At 40.6% G+C, this 23,483-nt stretch overlaps 1 protein-coding gene across 4 annotated transcripts in view; it reads left to right on the top strand.

The window, feature by feature from the left end:
* The first annotated feature begins 1,610 nt into the window (after window positions 1-1,610).
* LOC148848931 (RNA binding (RRM/RBD/RNP motifs) family protein) overlaps window positions 1,611-23,483 on the top strand; it is a 48,015-nt gene continuing 26,142 nt past the window's right edge. For all 4 annotated transcript variants that reach the window (XR_016100652.1, XR_016100651.1, XM_088949272.1 and 1 more), the window contains exons 1-3: window positions 1,611-1,793; window positions 1,890-1,993; window positions 2,211-2,286. Coding sequence is in view for 2 of the 4 variants with exons in the window: in XM_088949272.1 (XP_088805398.1) it covers window positions 1,788-1,793; window positions 1,890-1,993; window positions 2,211-2,286 (186 nt within the window). In the remaining 2 variants the exon portion in view is untranslated. The remainder of the gene's footprint in view (window positions 1,794-1,889; window positions 1,994-2,210; window positions 2,287-23,483) is intronic.

The following is a 23,483-nucleotide window of genomic DNA, read 5'->3' as shown; positions in this document are numbered from 1 at the left end:
TATAGACCTGTTACTATGTAGGTCCCATTCTCCTTCTCTAATTCTATCTCTTATCATACATTGTCATTTGTTTAAAGATGCATTTTTTATTTGAAAATTAACAAAGTAGGCTTTACCAACACTTTGATGAAATAGGTTTTTTTTATCAATGAATAAATATTTTATTAATCCAGAAAACAAGAGTTACAGGTGATCCAAGGAAAGTCAAGAGATGCACCCTTTCCTTTTAGATTAATTACAACATGCAAAATCAAATGAACATGTTACAAGGTAGCCCAAAATAAAGAGTCCCGAGAAATCCCCTATTTAGCAAGTGAGTCAACCATTGAGTTTGTTGATCTATCTACCCACTAGATTCTAATTGTCATATTTCTTGTTATCCATTTGATTTTTTAAGGGGATCCTTATAGCCCCAAATCACACAGTCCGGATTCAACAATCATCCCACCACCACCTAAGAGCCCCCTTCAATAAGCAAGTGGTTTATCCCTTGTACACAATAAGCAATTTAGCCCTTATAGAGTCTCCCAGATCCACATGCCTTGAGTATAAGGATAATATTGTCTATATTTCTCATAATTCCTCCTATACTCGAAGGTCCAGGGTTACCTCTACTACTCCCATCAAAATTCGGCTTAACAAACTCCTCCCCAGGTGGCACCCATTGTATCAAAAGTTTGTTTTTTTTTTTCTTGGTAGAAGTATTAGCCACTACTATTCTTCCATAGGTCATCAAAGGAATAACTATCAAACAGATGTTTTCAACCATTTAATTGCCTTTGTCAAAACATAGTCCTTAACTTCTGATACACTTCTTTCATTTTCAAAAAGAGAAAAAAAAAAAAACTGGTGTTCCTTTCTCCCCAAACAATCCACAAGATTGCTGCTTAAATACACTTCCACATAATTCTCCCTCTCTTTATATGCCACTCAAAAGTAAACGGACTGAACAACAAACTAATATTAGATGACATGTTCCACCTACTCTCAAACAACCCAAAAATATAATCCCATAAAGCTGCAATAAATGAACAAGAGATAAATAAGTGATAATAATAGTCCTCACTTTGTTGAAATAGGTTGTTGTCTAAAAAAGAAAATTTCTTTTGAAATTAAAAAACCTTAGAAATACTAAAACCCCCCACGTTCTAGAATATTTTACCTAAAAGTTAGGAAAGTGGATTTACCCAAGAGGAAACGAATAGGCCCTTACTTTGTTGAAACATGTTTAGAGGTGTCTAAAAATAAATTTTTTGAAACTTAAAAGTTAAAACCCCATATTTGAGATACTAAAAACTTCACATTTGAGATCCCATTTATTGAATTAATAGAAAGCCACATATTTGAGAGAGCTCTAGTTTGACTATATTAATTTAATATATATATATATTTATGTTATTTTAATATATATATTATATTAGATATGGTATTGAAAATAATCTTCAGTAGATTGGGTATAATCCGCAGCAGATTAGATATAATCGGGTCTAATTGGCTTGACTAGTTTGAAAATTCTACATGGCAATTTTAAGCCGGTTCGGATGGTTTCCCTGTCCCGAACCAGACCCGACCCATTAACACTTTAACAGCCGTTGGCGTGATGTCCTTTCGAGGTCGTGTCCGATATTATCGCAGGTTTTGGAGGGTATCTATGAGATACTATTCTCCTATCTTGCTTACATTCTTCCAACTTGTCTGGTTTTTAAGGTTTTCTTCTTTACTGAACAAGCGAGGAAGCGGGAGAGAACAGAAGAGAAACGAGCACAGAACGGTATTTTGTGAAAATAATGCAGGTTGGTTAAACTCTTGTTTATTTTTTTATGATCCTTGGTGGTTAATCTCAGTTTTTTCTTCGGTTTTTATTTTTATTTTTGTTTTTGAATTTTCAGACTAGAACGGTTGAAGTAGGACATGTATCAGATCTAGCTGGAGAAAGAGAAATTCAGGATTTTTTTTCTTTTTCTGGAGATATAGAACACATAGAGATCCAATGGTTTGTACTTCTTCTCCTTCTGAGATCCTTGTAGGTTCGAATTAACTATAGATATGATAATCTATTTGCTTCTTCTTTTTTTCTCTTTGCAAAAATTAATCTTAGGATTTTAATGTGTAGAACTTCTCTTCGTTAGTTACTATTTTTTTTTTTTCTGGCATTTGCTTCGTGTAGGATGAGTTGGGTTCTATTAAATGTTTTGGGATTTTGTGTGCAGTGAAGCTGGGAAATCGAAGATTGCGTTTGTCACATTCAAAGATCCGAAAGCACTGGAAATTGCTTTGCTGTTATCGGTACCATCCTATTAGCCGATTTTCTTGTTGGCCTGGTTTCTGGCTTTATTGTAATTTCTTAACTTAATTTACTGATTTCTGGATTAAAGCTTCGCCGGGCGTAGCATCTATTTGGAATATTAGTGTCTGTTTGTATATAATACTCTTAAATGTGAACCGTTTTAAAAAAATGCATAGTAGTTTCGATTTATCATTGATAAAAAAATGGTTTCCTTTTACTATTTTAGATCAATAACATGATTTCCATTTATTTCAATATGGTGGTGACTGAAGTAATAAAATTGAAGATTAGCACAGATTAGAATATAGAAGACTAATTGAGTGTTGTTTATGCAAATGCAATCAACCATCTCATCCTCTTGAGTGTTAGATTCTGTCTTATGTATGCAAGTATGTTAATGCACTGGTTGGTTATACTGTCATCAGGATTCAGGATAGAGAAAAATTCAGTTGTTTTGAGCCTTTTTTTGATCAGCAAATAAACTTCATATATTAACTTGAAATAAGATTACAAATGTTTTAGTTATTGAGCTGCTCAATTTACAAAGGAAACAAGAGCTTTCAAGTACATAGGTCACCCAGTTTCATTTTCACTGCAGCAATTACAGCTTTGCCCAAAATAAGGTTGTTCTGTCTGCCCCCTGCTTTGCTAAAACATCTGCCAATCCATTTGCTGTTCTTGTTACCCATCCAAACTTTGCATTAACCTTTCTTGCAAGATGATCAATCTCCCTGAAAGCAAATCTGTACTTCCAGGGTGCTGACTGTATTTTCTTTGCCCAATAAATCGCCAAGAGTGCATCTCCTTCAACTTCTAAATCTCTAACTCCTAGTTGCGAAGCTAGTTTCAAACCTTGCAGTAGAGCCATAATTTCAGCCTATACTGAATCTCCAAAGCCTATTGCTCCTGAGAATAGAGCCATTTACTACTCCTTGAAAGTTTCTGATAGCTCCCCTTATGCCTGCTCTCCCTGGATTGCCAAAGGAGCTAACATCAAAGTTTAACTTCAACTTATTTACCTCTTGTGGTTTCCAATCCATTCTAACTACTTTATGTGTGTGTTTGTACCACTTCAGTTCATTTCCATAATATGTCATTTGTAGAAACGTCTCTAAAGAAGTCCAATGTTTTTACCTAGTGTGTTGATCTAACTTTTATAGATTCAATCACTTCCTCCTTGGATCTTTTCATTGAAAATCTGATTATTTCTTTCCTCCTAGATAATCCAGACCAAGGCTGCCCTTATTGTCCTCCACAAACATCTTCCCCTTTTTTCTGTTGCTTCAAGAAGTTGGGGTTGAATAAACTAACTACATGTAGCGGGGGAGCCCTACAACCAAAGAGAGAACAGAAAAAGTCTCAAATGCATGACACAAAGGAGTGGGAGATTAATAAATAAGGAAGGGTCTCACCACAAGCCTTATAGAGGATACACACATGAGGAAAGAGGCAATTATTTGGCCCTCTTTTCTGTAGCATGTCCCATGTGTTAACTTTTCCAAGGAACACTTCTCAACAAAGAGTTTGTACTTTGGGAGGAATTGGTTTGCACTGGATTTCTCTCATTGTGAAATTTACCCCCAAAGAGTCTGAGTAGATGGGTAGGTTGAAAAAGAAAGCATACGATATGGGGGAGGAAACTAAACCCTTGCCATCTAGAGAGTTCTGGTCTAGAAACACCTTTTCCAACAAATAAAGTAATAGTATAAGTGAATCACACTCATTATCCTTTAAACCCCTTTTGAAGCTAAAGTCCCAGTTTAAAACAGAGTTTGGTGGTCCCCCAAATCTAGAAATAGGTTCCGCCTTAAGGTTTGACAAAGAAAAGAATCCTGGGAATTCTAGATTAAGGGGGTATTCCCAATCCAAAGGTCTTTCCAGAATTAGACACGATCCCCGCAACCCACATCAAAACGGATAAAATTAAGGTTGGTAATACCTCAGAGATTACTTTCCACAGGGAATTTGAGGTTGCATGAGGTTCTATCTTTGTATTCCCAACCGTTGTCCACCACATCGTGAATGCTTCCAATGATCTTGTGCCAAAGCCTATCTCCTTCTAAGGGGAATCTCCAAAGCCATTTTCCTATAAGGGTTGTGTTCCGTTTAACTATGTTCCCAATACGTAGTCTCCTTGTTCCTTTGATTTAAATACCTGTTCTACTCACTTGATCCTCGTGATTCGAGCTTCACTGCCATCTACTAATTCGGTGTAGTAGATTGCATCTTGTAGGTGTGCCTCTAATCACCTGAATGGTACCCTAGTGGTAGGTATGTGAACCACCTATCCAATGTCTCTAGCTTTGATGCATTGGTGATATGTAGTTGGCCGAGATAAGGAATAGTCCTATGACCACAAGGAGCATGATGGAGCCACATGTTCGATAAAGAATAGTCCTATGACCACAAGGAGCATGATAGAGCCACATGTTGCCGAGATATTTTCATTGAAGCTTGTGACTTCCATCAGCAACCCACGAACGTCATCTTTTGCAATCTTCATCGGCCGTAGCGTGTGCATGGAATTAGGTTTATAAAGCTTCCTTGATCAACTAGTGGCCGTCGCATCTCATGCCCGTAGATCCTGGCTATATGATATACAAAGGTCTATTATGATGAGGGTTGGTGGCCAACATGTCATCATTGCAGAATTCGATGTTGAAGTGGCTCGGTTTGTGTTGATCTTGTGGGCGTTTGAATGTCTCCACTGGGGCCCTTATCACAACTCTTCGTGTTGAATTGGCAGCCTCTTGCTTCATAAAAAATTGGCGCGGTTTATTGCTTTGCTTGAACCGCGTGAGAAGAGTGTTCGGTGCTGCATGGCCATAGTTGATTGTCCTGACTACGTTGGTGCTACCCCCTTGTCGATGATTGGGCAGGAGGTTGGTCCACTTTGGCTGGCTGTCGCTTCAAGAATTCGTCTAATTTTACCTTCTGGACGAATATTCGCTGCAAGGCAAAAGTAATCCATGAGGTCTTGTGTGTTCGATTGGTGGTAATCACAACACCATGGTCCATGTTTGTCTTTCTTTGGGTTAACATGAGGTGGTGGGGCGGTAGGTTTATGACTCGATCCTCCACTAGCTTGTTCATGATTAAGATCACCTTGCATTTGGTGCATCCGAATGGAGGTGGTGGGGGTGGAGGTGGGCCATCATCACGTCTCCCTTGGCTCCCAGGTCTGAAATAGGTAACTCGCCTGGGTCCCCAGTTGGTGCATTGTCTACAATTAACTGTGTATGCCTCATGTCGCGGCTGCTGGTACTATTGGCTGGACCTATATTGCTAGGAAGGTAGAGAAGCGACTATTCTTTCCATTCTCTTCGCGCAACGCTAGAGTTGATTGAAGCTGGTCAGCTCGACGTTCTCGATTTTGATCCAGTATGCCGGCTATATTCCTTGGACATATTGCTCAACGAAGTCCTCCAAGGCGTGCTCATCGAATACTATGTGGGTGAGCTTCTGGCATTGCAACACTTAAGCCAGGAGGTCCTCTCTAGAGCACTGCTCGATGATGCACAAGTTAGCCATAGTGAGTTGTTGCTCTAGGGTGAACCACTTGGCTTGGAATTTGTTGGCGAGTTCCTCCCACGAATCCAAACTTCCCGATGCCAGGTTAATGAACCTCGAATAGGTTGATCTGATCAGTGACTTGGAGAACTCTCGGACTTAAGGTCTTCGTCGAAGGTGAAGGACCCTAGTGCATCTTCAAATTTGCTCACGCGTTCCTAAGGACTGCCTTTCTACCCATCGTACAACGGCCATTGCTGGGGTGCTATGTATCCAACAGGGTTAAGGCTTGTGGAGAATCTTGCTAGAGTAAGATTTTTGGAGAAGGGTGGAGGCTCGGGTCTTGTTTTGGTTTGTTTGTTGTTGTTCCATCCATTTGAAGCAGCCTTCGAACTTGTAGACCTTGTGGGATAGGATTTCTTCGTCTGCACAATCCCCGGATTTTGGGGGGAACTGGGACCTCAGTCTCTTTGTTTAGGGATAAATCTCCATTCTCAATGGGTTCCTTCCGAATGGGGGTAATGTTGCTCCTTTTGGTGGCCTCTCTGTGATCAGGGAAGTAACTAGAGATTCTAACGTAGGCAGGGTGGTAAGGCAAGGGAGGTTGGTCTCCCTGAAGGATAGAGGATGATTGGGAGTGTGTAGGGAGGGGGAGTTTAGTGAGAAGGATATGAGGACGTTAGCAAGGGAGGTAGGAAGGCAGTGATTCTCTCAGTGCTCTCAAGACGATCTCCTATGGAGGTCTTTTGGGCCTTCTCTTATAGATGAATAGCTGAGGCTATAAAGGGAGACAAGAAAATGACAAAAGGGAGCTTTCCTGTCTCGGAAAGGTGGTTATGATTCACCGAGTACCTAACGGGTAAGCCCCTTTAGGGTTTCGCCATGTGTCCAATGAGAATCTCTTGGGATTAGAGTTTCCTGTCTCTTGAGACCCTTACGTGAGCACACGCATGGCTACAGCCCTTGTGCTTAATCACAATCACATGTTGAAGGTAAAGTCATCTTAAACGATAACAAAACTTAGTGGTAATAGAGTACCGTCGTGGTTACTTGCACGGTGTCTTCTGTTGGCAGGTTCGCATAGACATAATTGGCAACTATAGCTTTCTCTCATGAGAACATCGCAAGTGCCTTCGTGGCATCGGCATTCTTGTGCAATCTTAAATCATCGCAAATTTCTTCGGTTACATTTTTGTGACATCTTCGACAATAGATATAGTGCTCATTGCAGGTTCTATCGTGGTCACCTTTGTATTGTCATGGTCTTCATGGCAATCTCCGCGATACTGATCTACATGTACTTACAACACCTGTTGCCTCCTTTCCACAAGCACCAACATAGTGGGAAGGGAAAAAGTTCCAAAAAATGCTAACTTTTATAAGTTTGTCGAGACGATGAGGCAATGGCTAATTGTTTTGGCCTACCTAGGTGTTGTAACTATTTGGTGCCCAAACATTGACTAGTCAACCACTAGAATTATATTATTTGAGCTTAAGATATTTATGGAAGATCATACATAAGTCAATGCTAAATACAAATACACAATAAAAAAATTATGCAGAAAACTTGGTTTACAGTCTTTTTTTTGCAAGCATAAAAAGGAAGGCTGGATGGATTGAGATAGGGAGTAAGAATCTTTGTTTTCAAAGAAAGACTGCAAATTTGTCTATTTGGTTTGGCCCTTTTGCTTGTGGCAATTCCATAGAGCTAGAAGAACTTATTCACTGTTGTTTTTGTATCTCATTCCTTGTTTCTATTTTATATTACCATCTCCCAACCACATGCCACTATAGAAAAATATATAACGTTATTTTAAATATTAGAGATGAAGACAAGTAAAGATTAGACAACTTTGTAGTTGACCAGGGTGGTGTTTGGTATCATGGCTGTTTCTAGTTGAAATGCTGCCACATCAGTGCCACCTAGGCATTTTGAGTTTCCATGACAATTTTCTGTTTGGTTGAGACTGTTTTAAGTTAAAACAGTCGTATAACGTTGCTGAAGAAATGCCAATGTTGGCTTGAAAAGGTCCAGTTCTTGCAAGGTTCAAGAATGAAAATCTGTTTTTTATCCAATATTGGCGATGAGAAACAAATTTCTCTGGGCGAGAAAATGATTTTCTCATGTAGGATCAATCTGATATTACCATGCTAGATCCGGTCTAATCAAATTAGAGAATTACCTGATGATAACTTCCACAGGTGCAGCTCCAAAAGTGGTGTTCACACCCAAGGTAGATTTCCAGAAAAACCACCACCAAGCTGAAGATGGTGTGGTCCAATTTAATGATCAAACCAAGTAAATTCGGTCAAACTGAACACACAATTGTTTCAGGGGTGAGTGGATTGAACCCTCAGAGATTTCTCTCAATTTCTTGCTGAAATAACTGATTAACAGTCTCAAGTTTTCTTACAAAACTAGGCCGAAAGTGGATCAGTTTCTCTATGGTTGAATTGGTTGCTCTCTTTATGAGTTGGGCGAATGCTGCTAGTGCTAGAACCTTTCCTCTTGTATATATAGGACTCTAGGAATCCTAGTGCAATCCAAAAGGAAAATTTCCAGCTATTTGGGAGTGTTAACCGCTAAGGGAAGAATTCCAATCAAGAAAGATTCTCCTAACAAATTTAGGAGACTGAAAATAACAATTCTCTAATTCAGTCAAGGTAATCTTACTAGACACTTTCCTATTGAAAATAGGAATCTGTATTTCAGCAAACCTCCTTGAAACAAAAAAGCTCTCTTAGAATACCAAGTGGAGATCAACCTTATATGGTGTTATAGGTGTGGGATCCACTATGGCCAAATTAACTATATCTAATATAGTGAATTGTTTGGGCCTAATGTTAGCGCAATAATATCCAACATCATGCACTTGGGTTTTAGCCATGTGCCCAAGTCTATTAACCTGAACTGAGAAATGTCTATCAGGTAGCAGGTATTAGCTTAATCAAACACTTGCACATAATCTCTTAGCTAATAATATCAATACTCTGTCGATAGGAAAGGACCTCTTCCCCAACTGCAAAATGCAGTTTCACACTTTCCACTCAGATGGATCTCGAAATTAAAACCATTTGCAAGACTTTAATAAAAAAAAACAATTAATTATTTGCAAATCTGATTTCAGAACAAGTTGAAATACATTGCCAGTGGTTTCTGGTTTCCATTAGAGAGAGTGGTTGATTCTATAACAATGATTACTTATTCAAATATGATTGTAATATGTTCCAACATACCTAAGCATTTGACCCCAAAAGGATTTCATTGGTTGGTATATCAAAAATAGAGTAGCCTAATACTTGGTGCAATATCATTATTAAGTTAGGAGGTCACATGCAATTTTCTAGATAACTTATACCTTGGAAATTGTCCTGTTTAGTGTTTCATAAAATTCTTATACCTTGGGTGACCTGGTCCAACACTAGCAGCTGAGATTAGATTGCTCCATAGTTTTTTTTTTTTTTTTTTCTTTTGCTAGTAAAAATTCTTTAAAAGTTTATTAAACCAGTAAAGATGAGCAACTGTTATAAGCTTCCCCGAAGGAGGCACGAGGTGCAGCCTCATTCATAAAGAAAAATCAGTACAAGAATTGCAAATGAGCCCAATACAACTGATCCCAAATTACCCCTTGCTTAGCTAATGAATCAGCCAAAGCATTAGCCTGCCTCCCCACACATTGTATAATCAAACTCATCTGTTGTGTTAACCATCTGAACTTCTTCGTTTCGTCTCGATAACACCATGCCACCAAATCTGGATCTTTTAGCCAGCCCACCACCACCTTGGAGTCCCCTTCAATCACCAGATTCTCCAAATTCATCTCTTTTGCAATCTGAACACCTTGTAGGACTGCATACAGTTCAGCCTTTACAGAGTTTCCATTTCCCACCGGTCCTGAAAAAGTGCTATCATATATTCCCTTTCTTACTTCTTATGACTCCTCCAATTCTAGAAGGACCTGGGTTGCCTTAAGTACTCCCATCAAAATTTAATTTAAAAAAACCTTCAATGGGAGGTACCCATATCAACCTTGTTTTAGCCTTCTGTACTGATCTAGAAGCCACTTAAAACCAATTCTTCCAAATATCATTAAAGGAGAACTGTCTAAACAAATCCATAGTAACCAATGTATAACCCTGGTTATTACACAGTCCATAATTTCTTGTTTGCTTCTCTCCTTCTCTTGGAAGATCCTAGCATTTCTTTCTTCCCATAAGGTCCAAATCACTGCTGCTCTAGTGCATCTCCACATTATTCTTCCCCTTCTCTTTGGCCACACAAAGGTAGATTGGATCAAACAACATCTCAATCTCCATTGGCATATTCCACTTGCATCCAAACAAAGAGAAAACCAATCCTAAATATCTGCAGAAAGGAACAGGAGTTGGGTTTTGAAAGGCTCATCATTGAAGGAGATTCCAAACTAGTGGTGGACTGGTTAAAGAAAGGGGAAGGAGTCTCTTGGCATCTAAAGGATGACCTTAGGAGGTTCAAATGGCTTTCTAGGGACACGTTCAAGTCCAATGGGTCAGAAGATCTGCCAACTGTTTGGTGGATGGTCTAGCTAAGCAAGGGGTACAAAGACAATCTATGTTTTGGGCTCAGTTGTATCCTTCACAATTTGTTGTTCTTCATTATTTTCTTAATGAATTCATCTTCTGAGTTGCTGATCCAAACATAGTTGTCAAGGCGACAAGGCGCCCTTGGAGGCTTGCCTCGCCCAATCGCCAAGTAGTTTTGTACACTATGTTATAAAATACTTTTATATTTTTATTTTTTTGACATTATAATTATAAAATAGGCATTATTAGTAGAAACCACTATCTGCTGATTCGGTCAAGCTTCTTGTGAAAGTAAGAGGAGAAAGTTGTAGATTTCAGCAATAGAAAGAGAAAAGGGAAGGAAGGAGAAGAAGGTCAACTAGGATTGTGTATCATTACCCTAGCCGCCAGCCCCTCATTCTATTTATATTTAACTTAAATATAAGATATTACAAAGATGCCCTTAGTAGGGTGGCAACTCAAACTAAATAGTTACAACCCTTTTAAAAATAAAAACTAATGGGCCCAAGGCCCAACAACTTCTTAATTTAAAAGAAAATAAACTAAACACAAATCGGCCCACTCAACAACACAAATCGGTGGCGCCACTCAACACTCCCCCTCAAGTTGGAAGTAGATGTCACACATTCCCAACTTGTGTAGATCATGCTCCAGCTTATTCTTTGCAACGCCTTTTGTGAGAACATCAGTAAGCTACAGATCAGAAGAAATGTATGGAAGACAAACTTCTCCAGAAGTTACCCTTTCTCTAATAAAATGTCTATCTACTTCAATGTGCTTAGTTCGGTCATGTTGGACTGGATTATGGGCAATATTAATTGCTGCCTGGTTATTGCAGTATAGCATCATAGGTTCTTCTGCCTGTACACCGATTTCTTCTAACAGAGATCGGATCCAGAGAAGTTCTGAAACTCCATGTGCCATGGCCCTATATTCGGCTTTTGCACTTGATCTTGCCACAACTGTTTGTTTTTACTCTTCCATGAGACTAGGTTACCCCCAACTAGGGTGCACACTCCTAAAGTTGATCTTCTGTCATCAAGGCATCCTGCCCAATCCGCATTCTGTATAAGCCTTTAGCTTCAACTGTCCATGATCAGTAAACAATATGCCTGTGCCTGGATGTCCCTTCAAATAAGCAATGATCCTATCAACTGCCTTCCAGTGCTGGTCTCGTGGAGCATGCATGTATTGACTCACTACACTTATTACATAGGAGATGTCTGGTCTTGTCATACACAAGTATAATAGCCGACCCACAAGTCTTTGGTATCTCCCAAGGTTCTTTACCGGTTCACCTTCTGATGCACTGATTCTATGGTTCTGATCAATGGGGGTGCTAGTTGCCTTTGTTCCAAGCTTCCCTGTCTCTTGGAGAAGGTCCAAGACATATTTCCTTTGAGAGATAAAAATTCTATGTTTCGATCTTACAACTTCAGTGCCTAAGAAGTATCTCAGTTCTCCAAGATCCTTAATCTTAAATTCCTTATACAGGTTCTTCTTCAGACTATCAATCTCACTCAGATCATTCCTAGTGACAACAATATCATCCACATAAACAATTAGGATTGACACCAAAGATCCCATGCGCTTCACAAACAAGGTGTGATCAGATTGAGTTTGAGTGTAGCCAAAAACAATCATGGCCTTTCTGAATCTGTCAAACCATGCTCTAGGAGATTGTTTCAAGCCATATAGTGACTTCTTCAGCTTGTATACCTTTCCCTTTTCAGCATCATCATAAAAACCAGCTGGAAGATCCATATACACCTCTTCTTGCAGATCTCCATTTTGGAAAGCATTCTTCACATCCAGTTGAAACAAGGGCCAAGAGTATGAGGCAGCAAGAGAAAGGAGTATTCGAACAGAGGTCATCTTTGCAACTGGCGCAAATCTCTAGATAATCAATGCCATAGGTTTGTGTGTACCCTTTTGCAACAAGTCTTGCCTTGTACCTCTCTATTATTTCCATCTGCCTTATACTTTACTGTGTAAACCCATCTGCATCCAACTGTCTCCTTGCCTTCTGGTAGGTCCACAATCTCCCATGTCTGATTCTTAATCAAAGTCTCCATCTCTTCCTGCATAGCTGTCTTCCACTTAGGTTTGGAGAGAGCCTCACTAACACCCTTGGGTATAGACACTGAATCAAGAGAAGAGAGAAAAGCATGGTAGGAAGGAGAAAGTCCACTGTAGGATAAGTACTGTGAAATACAATGAGCAGTGCACTTTCTCTTCCCTTTTCTAAGAGCAATAGGGAGATCAAGGTTATCTGTAACAGTGTTAGTAGGAAAATGGGAACTGAAATATTAGTGGGATCAAGAGGAATACCTGAATCCGTATAAGCCAAATCTGGAGTCTCCAAGGGATCGACAGGAAGTGGTGTGAGTTTTGCTGTAGTGGAATCAACCGCCTTATGAAGTCTCTGCCGTGAGTAATGCTGTGAGACAGAACGCAAAGGAGGTGGCAGGGTAGGTGACATCGGGTGGTGGTCAAGCACAAGAGTAGACACAGGGACTGGAACTGGGAGAGGGATAGACTGCCGACTTATTTCCCCAAAACACTCCCCCTGAGAAGGATTCCTTGAGAAGAAGTTTGTAGATTCAAAAAAGGTAATGTCCATAGTAACAAACCGGTTCCCAGAGACTGGATCATAGTAGTGGTACCCTTTCTGATTCTCTGTATATCCAAGGAAGACACATTTCTTTGCCTTGGGATCAAGTTTCGAACGGTAAGGACCAACGATATGCGCAAAGCAGACACACCCAAACACCCTTAGAGGAATATGAAACATCTCCCCCTGAGGAAAAAGAAGGCTGAATGGAGTGCTGAATCCAAGTATACGAGAAGGCACCCTGTTAATAAGATATACTTCCGTGAGAACTGCATCACCCCAAAAACGAATCGGAACTGTAGCTGTGATCATCATGCTTCTTGCCGTTTCAACAATGTGTCTGTTCTTCCTCTCTGCAACACCATTCTGCTGTGGACTGTAGGAGCAACTACTCTGATAGACAACACCATACTCCAACAGATATGAGGCAAGGTGTCTCTCAAAATATTCCCTAGCATTGTCAGATCTAAACATCTTTATTCTCGTTCCAAACTGTGTTAGTACCATCTGGTGGAATTGCCTCACCAAGGATGGTACTTCATCGTGGGATTTCATCAGGTAAATCCAGGAATATTGAGAGAAATCATCCACAAACAGGAGAAAATAGCGATAGTCACCCATAGAGGGAACATGATAAGGGCCCCACACATCTGAATGAATAACATCAAAAGGAGAAGAACATCTTTTATTACTAGGTTTAACAGAGTGTCTACAATGCTTTCCAAGTTCACAACCTTCACACTTCAAACTTGACAGACTCACAGACTCAAATAGTTTTGGAAACAAAGAACTCAAAGAAGAAAAAGACAAATGGCCCAGACGATTATGCCAAAGTATATCTGATCCATAGATTTGGACTCACTGTCCCTGCAAACATGATGACTTTGGTGAAGAGGAAGAGCATCCAGGAGGTAGATTCCATTCACTTCACGACCACTCCCAATCGTCTTCTTTGAATCCAGATCCTGCAAAATACAGCGTCCAGGAGAAAAAATTACTGAGCAGTTCAGATTCTTAGTCAAACTACTAACAAATAATAAATTGGTGCTCAATCTTGGCACATGGATGACAGAGGGTAAACAAATGGAATCATTAATCTTGACAGATCCCTTCCCAGCAATAGGAACATGGGATCCATTAGTTGTGGAGACCCTATCTCTGCCAGAACAGAGTTGGTAAGAGGAGAAAGTAGTGGAGCAATGGGTCATGTGCTCTGAGGCTCCAGAGTCTATAATACAAGGAGATCTCTCCTTACCTGAAGCAGAAACATAGTTTGCAGTGACATGTGAACTACCTGTGTGGGCAAAGGAGGTAGAGTGAGCTCCACCTGTGCTACCTGTACCTTGTTGTCCGCTTGTGGCTGAACTGGAACTAACTGTATCCCTCTGATTCAGAAGTAACCCAAACCTTTCAAGCTCAGCCCTTACTGTAGCAGCTGCAACGGACTCCAAAGCAGCTGTAGTAGGGGGGCCGGAGTGTCACCAGTAACTGCCATGTGCGCATTTCCTTTCTTATTCTTCAATCTGGTCGGCACAAGATGTGGGTGAAGCTTCCAACAAGTATCTCTTGTATGCTTAGGCTTCTTACAGTAGTCACAGACTAAGTCCCTTTTGTCTTCCTTCTTGTTTTCATTGCCATTCTGTTTAGATTTCACAGCACTTACCATAGCGGACTGATAAAAAATGAGATTCTTCATCAATACATCCCTCCTGCACTCCTCTCTTGACACAAAGGCATATGCTTGGGAGAGAGTGACACTGTCCCTGGAAAGAAGATGCTGTCGTGCAATGTCATACTCAGGGTTAAGGCCAGCAAGGAATTCGAACACCCTATACTTCTCTAAGTGTCTTTGATGGGTAGCTGCATCCTTGGTGGTTTCCCAAGCAAAAGTCTCTAGATGGTCGATCTCCTGCCACATAGGCTGCAATAGATCTATCTCCCGGCCTTGTAGCAGTAATCTGATTTCTCAGTTGATAAGCCCTAGCAACATTCTCCCTTTGTGAATATGTTTCTGCAACCCCATCCCATATCTCCTTAGCAGTATTTGCCCATAAAAAAATTTTTACTTATATGTGGCAACATGGAATTACACAACCATGTCATTACCATATAATTTTCCTGCACCCACCGGGAGTTGCCAGTTTCAGGTTTCACCTCTTCACCAGTAATATACCCCAATTTTCCACGAGCCCCAATGGCCATCTTTGCAGATTGGGACCATTCCAAGTAGTTTGTACCATCCAACCTAACTGTAGTAATGGTTCCAGCTCCGAAGGGGTCCCAGCACCTCCTCCCACAGGTCCCATTTCATTCCCGGGCTTATATTCAACTCTGTGTCCCTCCATGTTTCTCAAAAGGGTATAGAAAACAAATAAAAAATGTAGCAAGAACAAACAAAACATCTTCTGGAACCAACGAGAGAGAAAAAGCAACTGCCCTCTCTAGAAGCCTCCAAACCACGTGGGACTTGAATCACCCCTTATAAAAAACTCCAAGGAACCCTAAAAAATTAGGGCGCCACTACCTAGGTCAAAATTGAAGAGTCCAACAAAAACAGGACTTCCCTTTTACAAAGATGCCCTTAGTAGGGCGGAAACTCAAACTAAATAGGCTTACTTGAGAGCTTCGATTAGCCTCTTAAATCTCCATGCAGTCGACCGATCTAGGGCTGCATGAGAGAATCACTTCTAGAACCTTCAACCTGCTTTGATACCAAGTAGAAACCACTATCTGCTGATTCGATCAAGCTTCTTGTGAAAGGAAGAGGAGAAAGTTGTAGATTTCAGCAATAGAAAGAGAAAAGGGAAGGAAGGAGAAGAAGGTCAACTAGGATTATGTATCATTACCCAAGCCGCCAACCCCTCATTCTATTTATATTTAACTTAAATATGAGATATTACAAAGATGCCCTTAGTAGGGCGGAAACTCAAACTAAATAGTTACAACCCTTTTAAAAATAAAAACTAATGGCCCAAGGCCCAACAACTTCTTAATTTAAAAGAAAATAAACTAAACACAAATTGGCCCACTCAACAACACAAATCGGTGGCCCCACTCAACATTATTAAACTAGAATACTCATTATATGTGTTTATGTACTAATTTCTTTTTATTATTTTCTTATTTGTTAGGGTTTAATCAACACAAACATTGGTAACTGCTGTATTGAACCCATGGTTCAAAGTATTGATACACCTCATATTGGCAGAGGTGTATCAATACTTATAACGATACTCCCCCTATTTTTTATTTCTTTGGTTTTCAATTTCAATTTTAAATATATATGTTATTTTAAGAGAACAGCTCTGTGGATAGAGGCTTCGTGGAGAAAGCAAAATGGAGGTCAGCTCTGAGGATAGAGGCCAAAGATTTCCTCTTCGAAGAAATACGGATCAAAGGAAGACTGGTTTTGAAAGTAAGAGAACAGAAGAGAGCCACAATCCTTGTGGAAGGCTCAGAAATGATTGATTGGGTGAAAGAGTTTGTCTCTGATGCAGCTGCTAAAGGGAAGCAAATAAATCGGAAAGAAAACTTCTCAGGATCGGGTAGGAGGTATGTGTTGGAGAACAAGGGGAATGCAAAAGGTGCATTTATATCTCTTACTGAATATTTCTCTAAAGGAAGGAAACAAATGATTTGCCTTCCTCAATGGAAGAATGACCAAGGGTGGATAAGGATTGCTGGGATACTAACAAACTTCCTAAATAGAAGGAAAATGGAGAAAAAAGAGCCTTTGAAAGTTGATGAAAGTGGACAATGACCAGAAATCAGAAGCCAGTTTCTGTGTAAAAAAGAGGAAACAAACAAAAATTTTTTGGCCATGGCAAACAGTAGGAGGGACCCTTCATTGGTAGCAGATGGGACAACAGGAAAATGGGAGAGAATGCTAGTGGTTGATGCTGGAGGGGTGGTGACAGACTGGTAAGTTGCAGAATTGTTGAAGAGCAAGCTGGAACTAAGAAGCAGCTTTATTGTAACCTTGTTCGGTCCTGCTAAGACAGTGTTGGACCCTCTTGAAAACCAGGTAAATGTTAGAGCACTAAGTATCCAAGATGATCTGGGAACTTTCTCGGTTTTTAAATGGTCGTTTTCATCAAATTCAAAAGTGTTCTTAGTGGAAGATAATGTTACTGTTTGAGTGATTGGGCTGCCGTTCAATCTCTAGAATCAAGAAACAGCAAACTCAATTGCTTTGTTGTGTGGAGCTCGCGTTGATGGTGTTTTCTGGGGAGACCTGCGAAGTGCAGCCATTTTACTAGGTGGAGTAAAACCAAAAGATATACCAAGGAAGGTAAATGTAGCTATGGAGGGATTCTTCTTCCCAGTATGGTCACTGTCCTCCATTGAAGCTACCCTTCAGAGAGAAGCAAGGCAGGAGGAAGACGAAAAGGTGGAGGAGTTGCAGCTACGTGGCAGTTTGAAGTTGGCTGGAAAAAAGAGACAAGGAAATTTCACAAGAATGGAAGCACAACCTTTAGGCAGCCCAAAAGACTTGGGTTAGGAAACTAATAGAAGTCTTAGACGTGTGACACAAGGCAACAATGTGAAAACCTACGTTACTTTTGCTCGGGTAGTTGCTTGTGGCGCTAAGCAAATTATGTCGAATGATTCAAAGGAGAGGAAAGATCCGAGCGCAATACAGGATGAGGGAGGTGAATCATTGTGTCGGGCAAGGGTCTTGGTAGCATCAGGAAACCGCATGGGGGCCCACCCAGTAGGCCCAAATCCAATTCTAACTTGTAATCCTAGGCCCAGTAGGCCCAAAAAGTTAAGTGGGCTACATTTAACTGACCCAAGGTCCAGGTGGGCGCATGATGACTTAAAGGAGCACGTGACAAGGCATGTACCTCAAGTAGGCAGTAAAAAGTGAAAAGTGTATACCATCGTCTTCATCGAGCTCTCTCTCTCTCTCTCTCTCTCACACACACACACAGTTCAGCGAAGGTCTCCAGCTCTTTACAGTGGAGAACCACAAAGAAGATGTCTCGATATGAACATGAGCGCCGTAACTAGAGGTGTGTGAAGAGCAGTGAGGTTTTCGACTCAGTTTTGGACAGATCGACAGATGATGAAGAACTTTCTGACTCGGATTCAGAATATGGAGAAACCCATCATAGGAAGTATCGACCTTCAAAAACCAAAAGATATATTGGAAGAGGGTAGCTTAAACATTGAACTGTTATTCCTAGAGGAGGAAATGGACTTGCAAGACTGGCAATGTCAAAACGCAAAGAAGTTGAGCCTTAACAGCGGCGAATAGATATCTCCTAAACTGGGTATGTCATAGAAAAGACATATGGAGTTGGGAACACTTAAAGAGGTACAACAGATTACATCCCCACCAATAAACGAGTCTACTCCATGTGCGCAACCTAGTCAGGACATCAGGCTAGAGAGACAGGAATCAGACATGGAGCCTTACCTAAGGATTCATGCAGAGGGAAAGATTAGTGAAGCTTCTTTGACTGTAGAGGGTGAAAAAGTATTGGTCGAACCTACTCCAATTCCACGGCTGAGTCAGGAAAAGGGGAAGGGCCTAGTCTTGACTCCAAGAATTGATACCCAACATCCGGTCCACATGCAATCATCTCTGTTACACTTAGGTAAGCCTGTCCATTTGGTTTTAGATACTAATATGGGTTCTTTGCATGTAACAGATGTCCTGGAATCCCAACCAGACCAACCAAATGGCAGTAGGGGAGTGGCGATTGATAATGATGGAGTCCGAACTGAGAAGGGAGTTGGGTTGGTAGAGAGGAAACTAAAGGAACTAGAATGGATTTGGGAGCAGATTTGTGCCCTGTTGGAGGAATATAAATAGGAGGAAATGATAGGTGATTCCAAAAAACCCTGAATCAAATGCAAGACCCAAAAGATTGGGGTAGGAATTAGGAAATAAAGGGCAGAATAGGAAGTCAGTGGGAAATAAGGGTAGGAAAAAGAAGAAAAAGACTGAAGTAGAGAGACTAATAATGGAGTCCGAACTGAGAAGGGAGTGGCGATTGATAATGATGGAGTCCGAACTGAGAAGGGAGTTGGGTTGGTAGAGAGGAAACTAGAGGAACTAGAATGGATTTGGGAGCAGATTTGTGCCCTGTTGGAGGAATATAAATAGGAGGAAATGATAGAGGTGATTCCAAAAAACCCTGAATCAAATAAGGGTAGGAAAAAGAAGAAAAAGTCTGAAGTAGAGAGACTAATAATGGACATTGAAGGGGATATCGAGTTCAGTGGCAGGGGGGAAAGAAAAAAGGGTTCTAAATGAAGGAACACTATCCTAGAGGGCTAAATTCTTGAAGGTTAATGAAGATAATCAGTTGGAATGTAAGGGGTTTGGGCAGTGCCGGAAATAGGAGATCGACTAAGGAGGTACTTAGGAGAGAAAGACCTGACATTGTGATGTTGCAGGAGACAAAATTAGTTGAATTGGATAGGAGGTGGGTCAGAGAGATTTAGAAAATAAGAGGGATAGATGGTGCTCAGCTCCGTCGTTGGGGGCCTCGGGGGGAATAGTAACTTTGTGGAGGGAGGACTTTGTAGAACCAATAGAGGAGCTAATAGGAAACTTTATTGTATCCCTAAAATTCAGGATGGTGGAAGATGGCTTCATTTGGGTGCTATCAAATGTGTATGGTCCAAATAATCATTGAGAGAGGAATGAATTATGGGAGGAGCTTCATGGAATTCAAGGTTTATGGGAAGGCCCTTTGTGTTTGGAGGGGGGGGGACTTTAATGCAATAAGATTCACAACTGAGTCAAATAATCCCAGACAGACCATCACAACTAGTATGAGGAAGTTCAATGACTTCATTAATTCTTGTGAGTTACGAGAACTTCCTTTACTACAGGCTACCTACACTTGGTCCAACTTCCAAGAAAACCCAACTTGCTCGAAGCTTGATAGGTTCCTATTTAATGAGGGTTGGGAGAGCCACTGGAGAGGTTTGGTGGCTAAGGTCCTACCTAGGATAACCTCTGATCACTGCCCTATAGAAGTAGGACAAGAACCTCTTGGTAATGGACCTAGACCATTCAGATTTGAGAATATGTGGCTGACACATCTGGACTTTTTGTCTAAGGTTAAGGAATGGTGGAGTGAAGAGATGAGAGAAGTGAAATGGGATGGGGTTAGATTCCACAAAAAATTAAAAAGGTTGAGAGGCAAAATAAAAGAATGGAATAGGGATCAATTTGGAAGAGTGGAGGAGGTAAAAGCTAGATTATTGATTCAGATTGAGGATTTAGATGCAAAAGAATCCCAAGGGATGATGGATGAGCAAGATAGAGAAAGAGAGAGAAATTTAAAAAGGAGTTAGAGGAGATTTTGTTGAGGGAGGAGATATCATGGAGACAAAAATCTAGACATAAGTGGATCAAGGAAGGGGATGGGAATACCAAATTCTTTCATGCTATGGCTAATGGGAGAAGAAGGAAAAATTTGATACTAAAGCTTGAGGTTGATGGTGTGGAGATAGCCTCTCAAGAGGAGATTGCTAGTAGGATTGTGGATCATTTCAAATCAATCTTTCAAAGACCCTTAGAGAATCGGTTAATAGTGGGGGAGGAGAATTGATCAACTTTGAACCAAACATATAGGGGATGGCTAGAAAGAATGATTGAGGAAGAGGAAATTAAACAAGCAGTCTTTTCTATGGATAGGGCTAAGGCACCGGGTCTAGACGGATTTACAATGGCATTTTATTAGGATTGTTGGGACATAGTCAAAGAAGACTTAATTGGAGCCATTAGAGAATTTGAGGATAAACATATTGCAAGTCCTGGAAGCAATGCCACCTTTCTAGCCTTAATTCCTAAAAAGATTGATGCCAAACACCCCAAAGATTTTCGGCCAATCAGCCTGGTGACAAGCATCTATAAGATTCTAGCAAAAGTGCTCTCTAGGAGGACCAAAGTTATTCTCCCTTCTCTCATTATCCAAGCACAAGGAGCCTTTATACAGGATATACAAATTGAAGGGAAGGGAGATCCATCATATGGATGGCCATTGGGTGAAATTTCAAAAATTTCTTTCTCCCTTCCAAGAATCCTATTCCCAGTTTTAGAAAAACTGCATTTTTTAAGGATTGTTCTTGAAACAAACCGGACCAGATCTGAAACAAAGATTAGGGAGAGAGATACCTGATATGGAATCCACGCAAATGGTCCTCCCAATGTAGGTGTTCATGCCCAAAGAGAGTGCCAAATCCGTCCTCCACTGAAGATGACACAGCATAGGACGAGGCAGGATCAGCATGGGAGATTCTTCAGCAAGAACCCCAATTCTTTAGCAAGAATCATGCCAAGGATGTGAGCACAACTTCAAGATTATTTCTTCTAGCAAGAAATAATATCAAGATCAAATCTTGATCAGTCCAAGATGGAGATCAAATAGGGTAGGTGGCGGCAAGAACAGAGGGAGAAAAGCAAAAGGAGAAATGCTCTGTATGTCTCTTACTGAAGAGAATTCGCCCTCCTATTTATAATCTTCTTTTGGATCAACTTCCTAATCTGATTAGGAAACAATTCATTTGATTCAAATCTGTATTTGAATCTGGACTCTTAAATGGATAAGACTTATCTTATCCATCAACTAATCCTATTCTAATTATAAACCCAATTCACCACCTTCTTATTTAATCTAATTAAATACCCAATTCGATGTGGGCTTTTAAGGCCCATTAAGCTTTCAGGTTCACTTCCTTTAACTATCGGCTAACTTGGTTCTCTTTGTATGGCGTGGGACCCTAGCATTGATCTCTACAAAAGCCATATGGGTTCAGCCTAGCCTCTGTTACAAGGCTTGGCTGAATAAACCCCTGAACCCATCAATATGGGCTCTAGTGGGCCCAACATCTACACTAGATGGTCCCTGAGTCCAACCACCTTATGAAGGCCCAGGGACTATCGATTTATGTGAGATTAGCCCATTAAGTTTATTATCCCTAAATGGTTTTACACTTAACCTCTCAAACCTTAATGATCAAACACTGCCCGACAAGAGAGGACCTCTCCCTTGGCTGCAAGGTACAGTGTTGCACTCTCTACTCACATGGATCCCGGGAATTAAAATCTATTGCATATATATATATGTGTGTGTGTGTGTGTGTGTGTGTGTGTGTGTGTATGTATATCTCTATATAAATATATTTTGCAAAACAAATTTGAAACACATTTGAAATCCACTGCCGACAGTTTAGGTTTCCATCAGAGAGTGCATTCCTTGATCATTCACTTTGTCTGACAAAGGGGTTGATCCTGCCCCAACCTACCCAGGTTTTGACCTCCTCCAAGGATCTCACTGATTGGCATATCAAAGGCAGCCCAATCAGACACCTAGTGCAGTACCATAATCGAGTCTAGGGGTCAGGTGTAACATTCTAGTTTTGCCCATCTATTTCCAAGGTCCAGGGCAATACTGGAATTTGGTCCGGTTCAGGGTTTCAAGAAAACCCACACTTCATGTACCTCAGGTCTCACCTTGGCAGCTGAGACAAACCACCCCAACCAACTTGGTGGCACATCAGTGTTAGCCTTGGCAGGATAAATCTCTCAAGATCTATCCAATGACTGTGAAAATTCTAAACTAACACAAGTCTCATAAGTGTCCAGTTTAAGGGTATTACACAGAAACACACCAAATCACATGAATCAATTATGCACTTTTATTCATTTACAGTAAATGACAATAAGTACATCAATCTGATTGAAGCTAAGGGCATACATTGTTTAACACAAATTATCCTTATTGCAAATGAGAGTGTGGAAGAGATGAGGAGATCGGGCAGAAAAAGGCTTTGTTTGCAAACTGGATTTGGAGAAGGCCTATGACTTAGTGGACTAGAGTTTCTTGCTGGAGATATCAAGAAGACGTGGATTTGGGGATAAATGGTGTGATTGGATAAGTGGATGTTTAAATTCTTGTCGTTATTCAGTCTTGGTGAATGGGGTGGTTAAGGACTTCTTTCTAGCCAATAGAGGTTTAGGACAAGTTGATTCACTCTCCCCTTTCCTCTTTACACTTGTTGCTAATGTTTTCAGTAGATGAGGAGGCATCTCCAAAGCAGATGAGGAGGGCCAAATAAAGGGATGGAGAATAGGGGGTAGAGGCATTCCAATAACTCACCTTTAGTTTGCTGATGATATTTTTATTTTCTATGAAGGTAATGAGTTAAGCAAGGTGGAGAACCTTAAGAATTTAATAAGAACCTTTGAGAGTGTCTCTAACTTGAGGGTAAACTTTGATAAAAGTTGTGTGGCTGGAATAAACATGGAGAATAGGGAGATTGAATCCATTGCAGAGTGCTTAGGTTGCAACACTTCTTCTTGGCCTTTGACATACTTAGGGCTACCCTTAGGAGCTAACCCTAAAGAAAGTAGTTTCTGGGCCCCTTTTGTGGAGAAATTTGATAAGTGCTTGGCGGCTTGGAAAAAGAATTACATCCCAATAGGGGTAGGCTGACTTTAATTAAGGCTACACTTGCCAACAACCTACTTCCTTTCAGTGTTCA

The sequence above is a fragment of the Nelumbo lutea genome, chromosome 6, assembly GCF_056320005.1.
Source record: "Nelumbo lutea isolate HS-2025 chromosome 6, American lotus-T2T, whole genome shotgun sequence".
In the NCBI taxonomy this organism is placed as follows: Eukaryota; Viridiplantae; Streptophyta; class Magnoliopsida; order Proteales; family Nelumbonaceae; genus Nelumbo; species Nelumbo lutea.
Note: the sequence above shows the minus strand (reverse complement) of the source record. Positions and strands in the feature narration are given on the sequence as shown.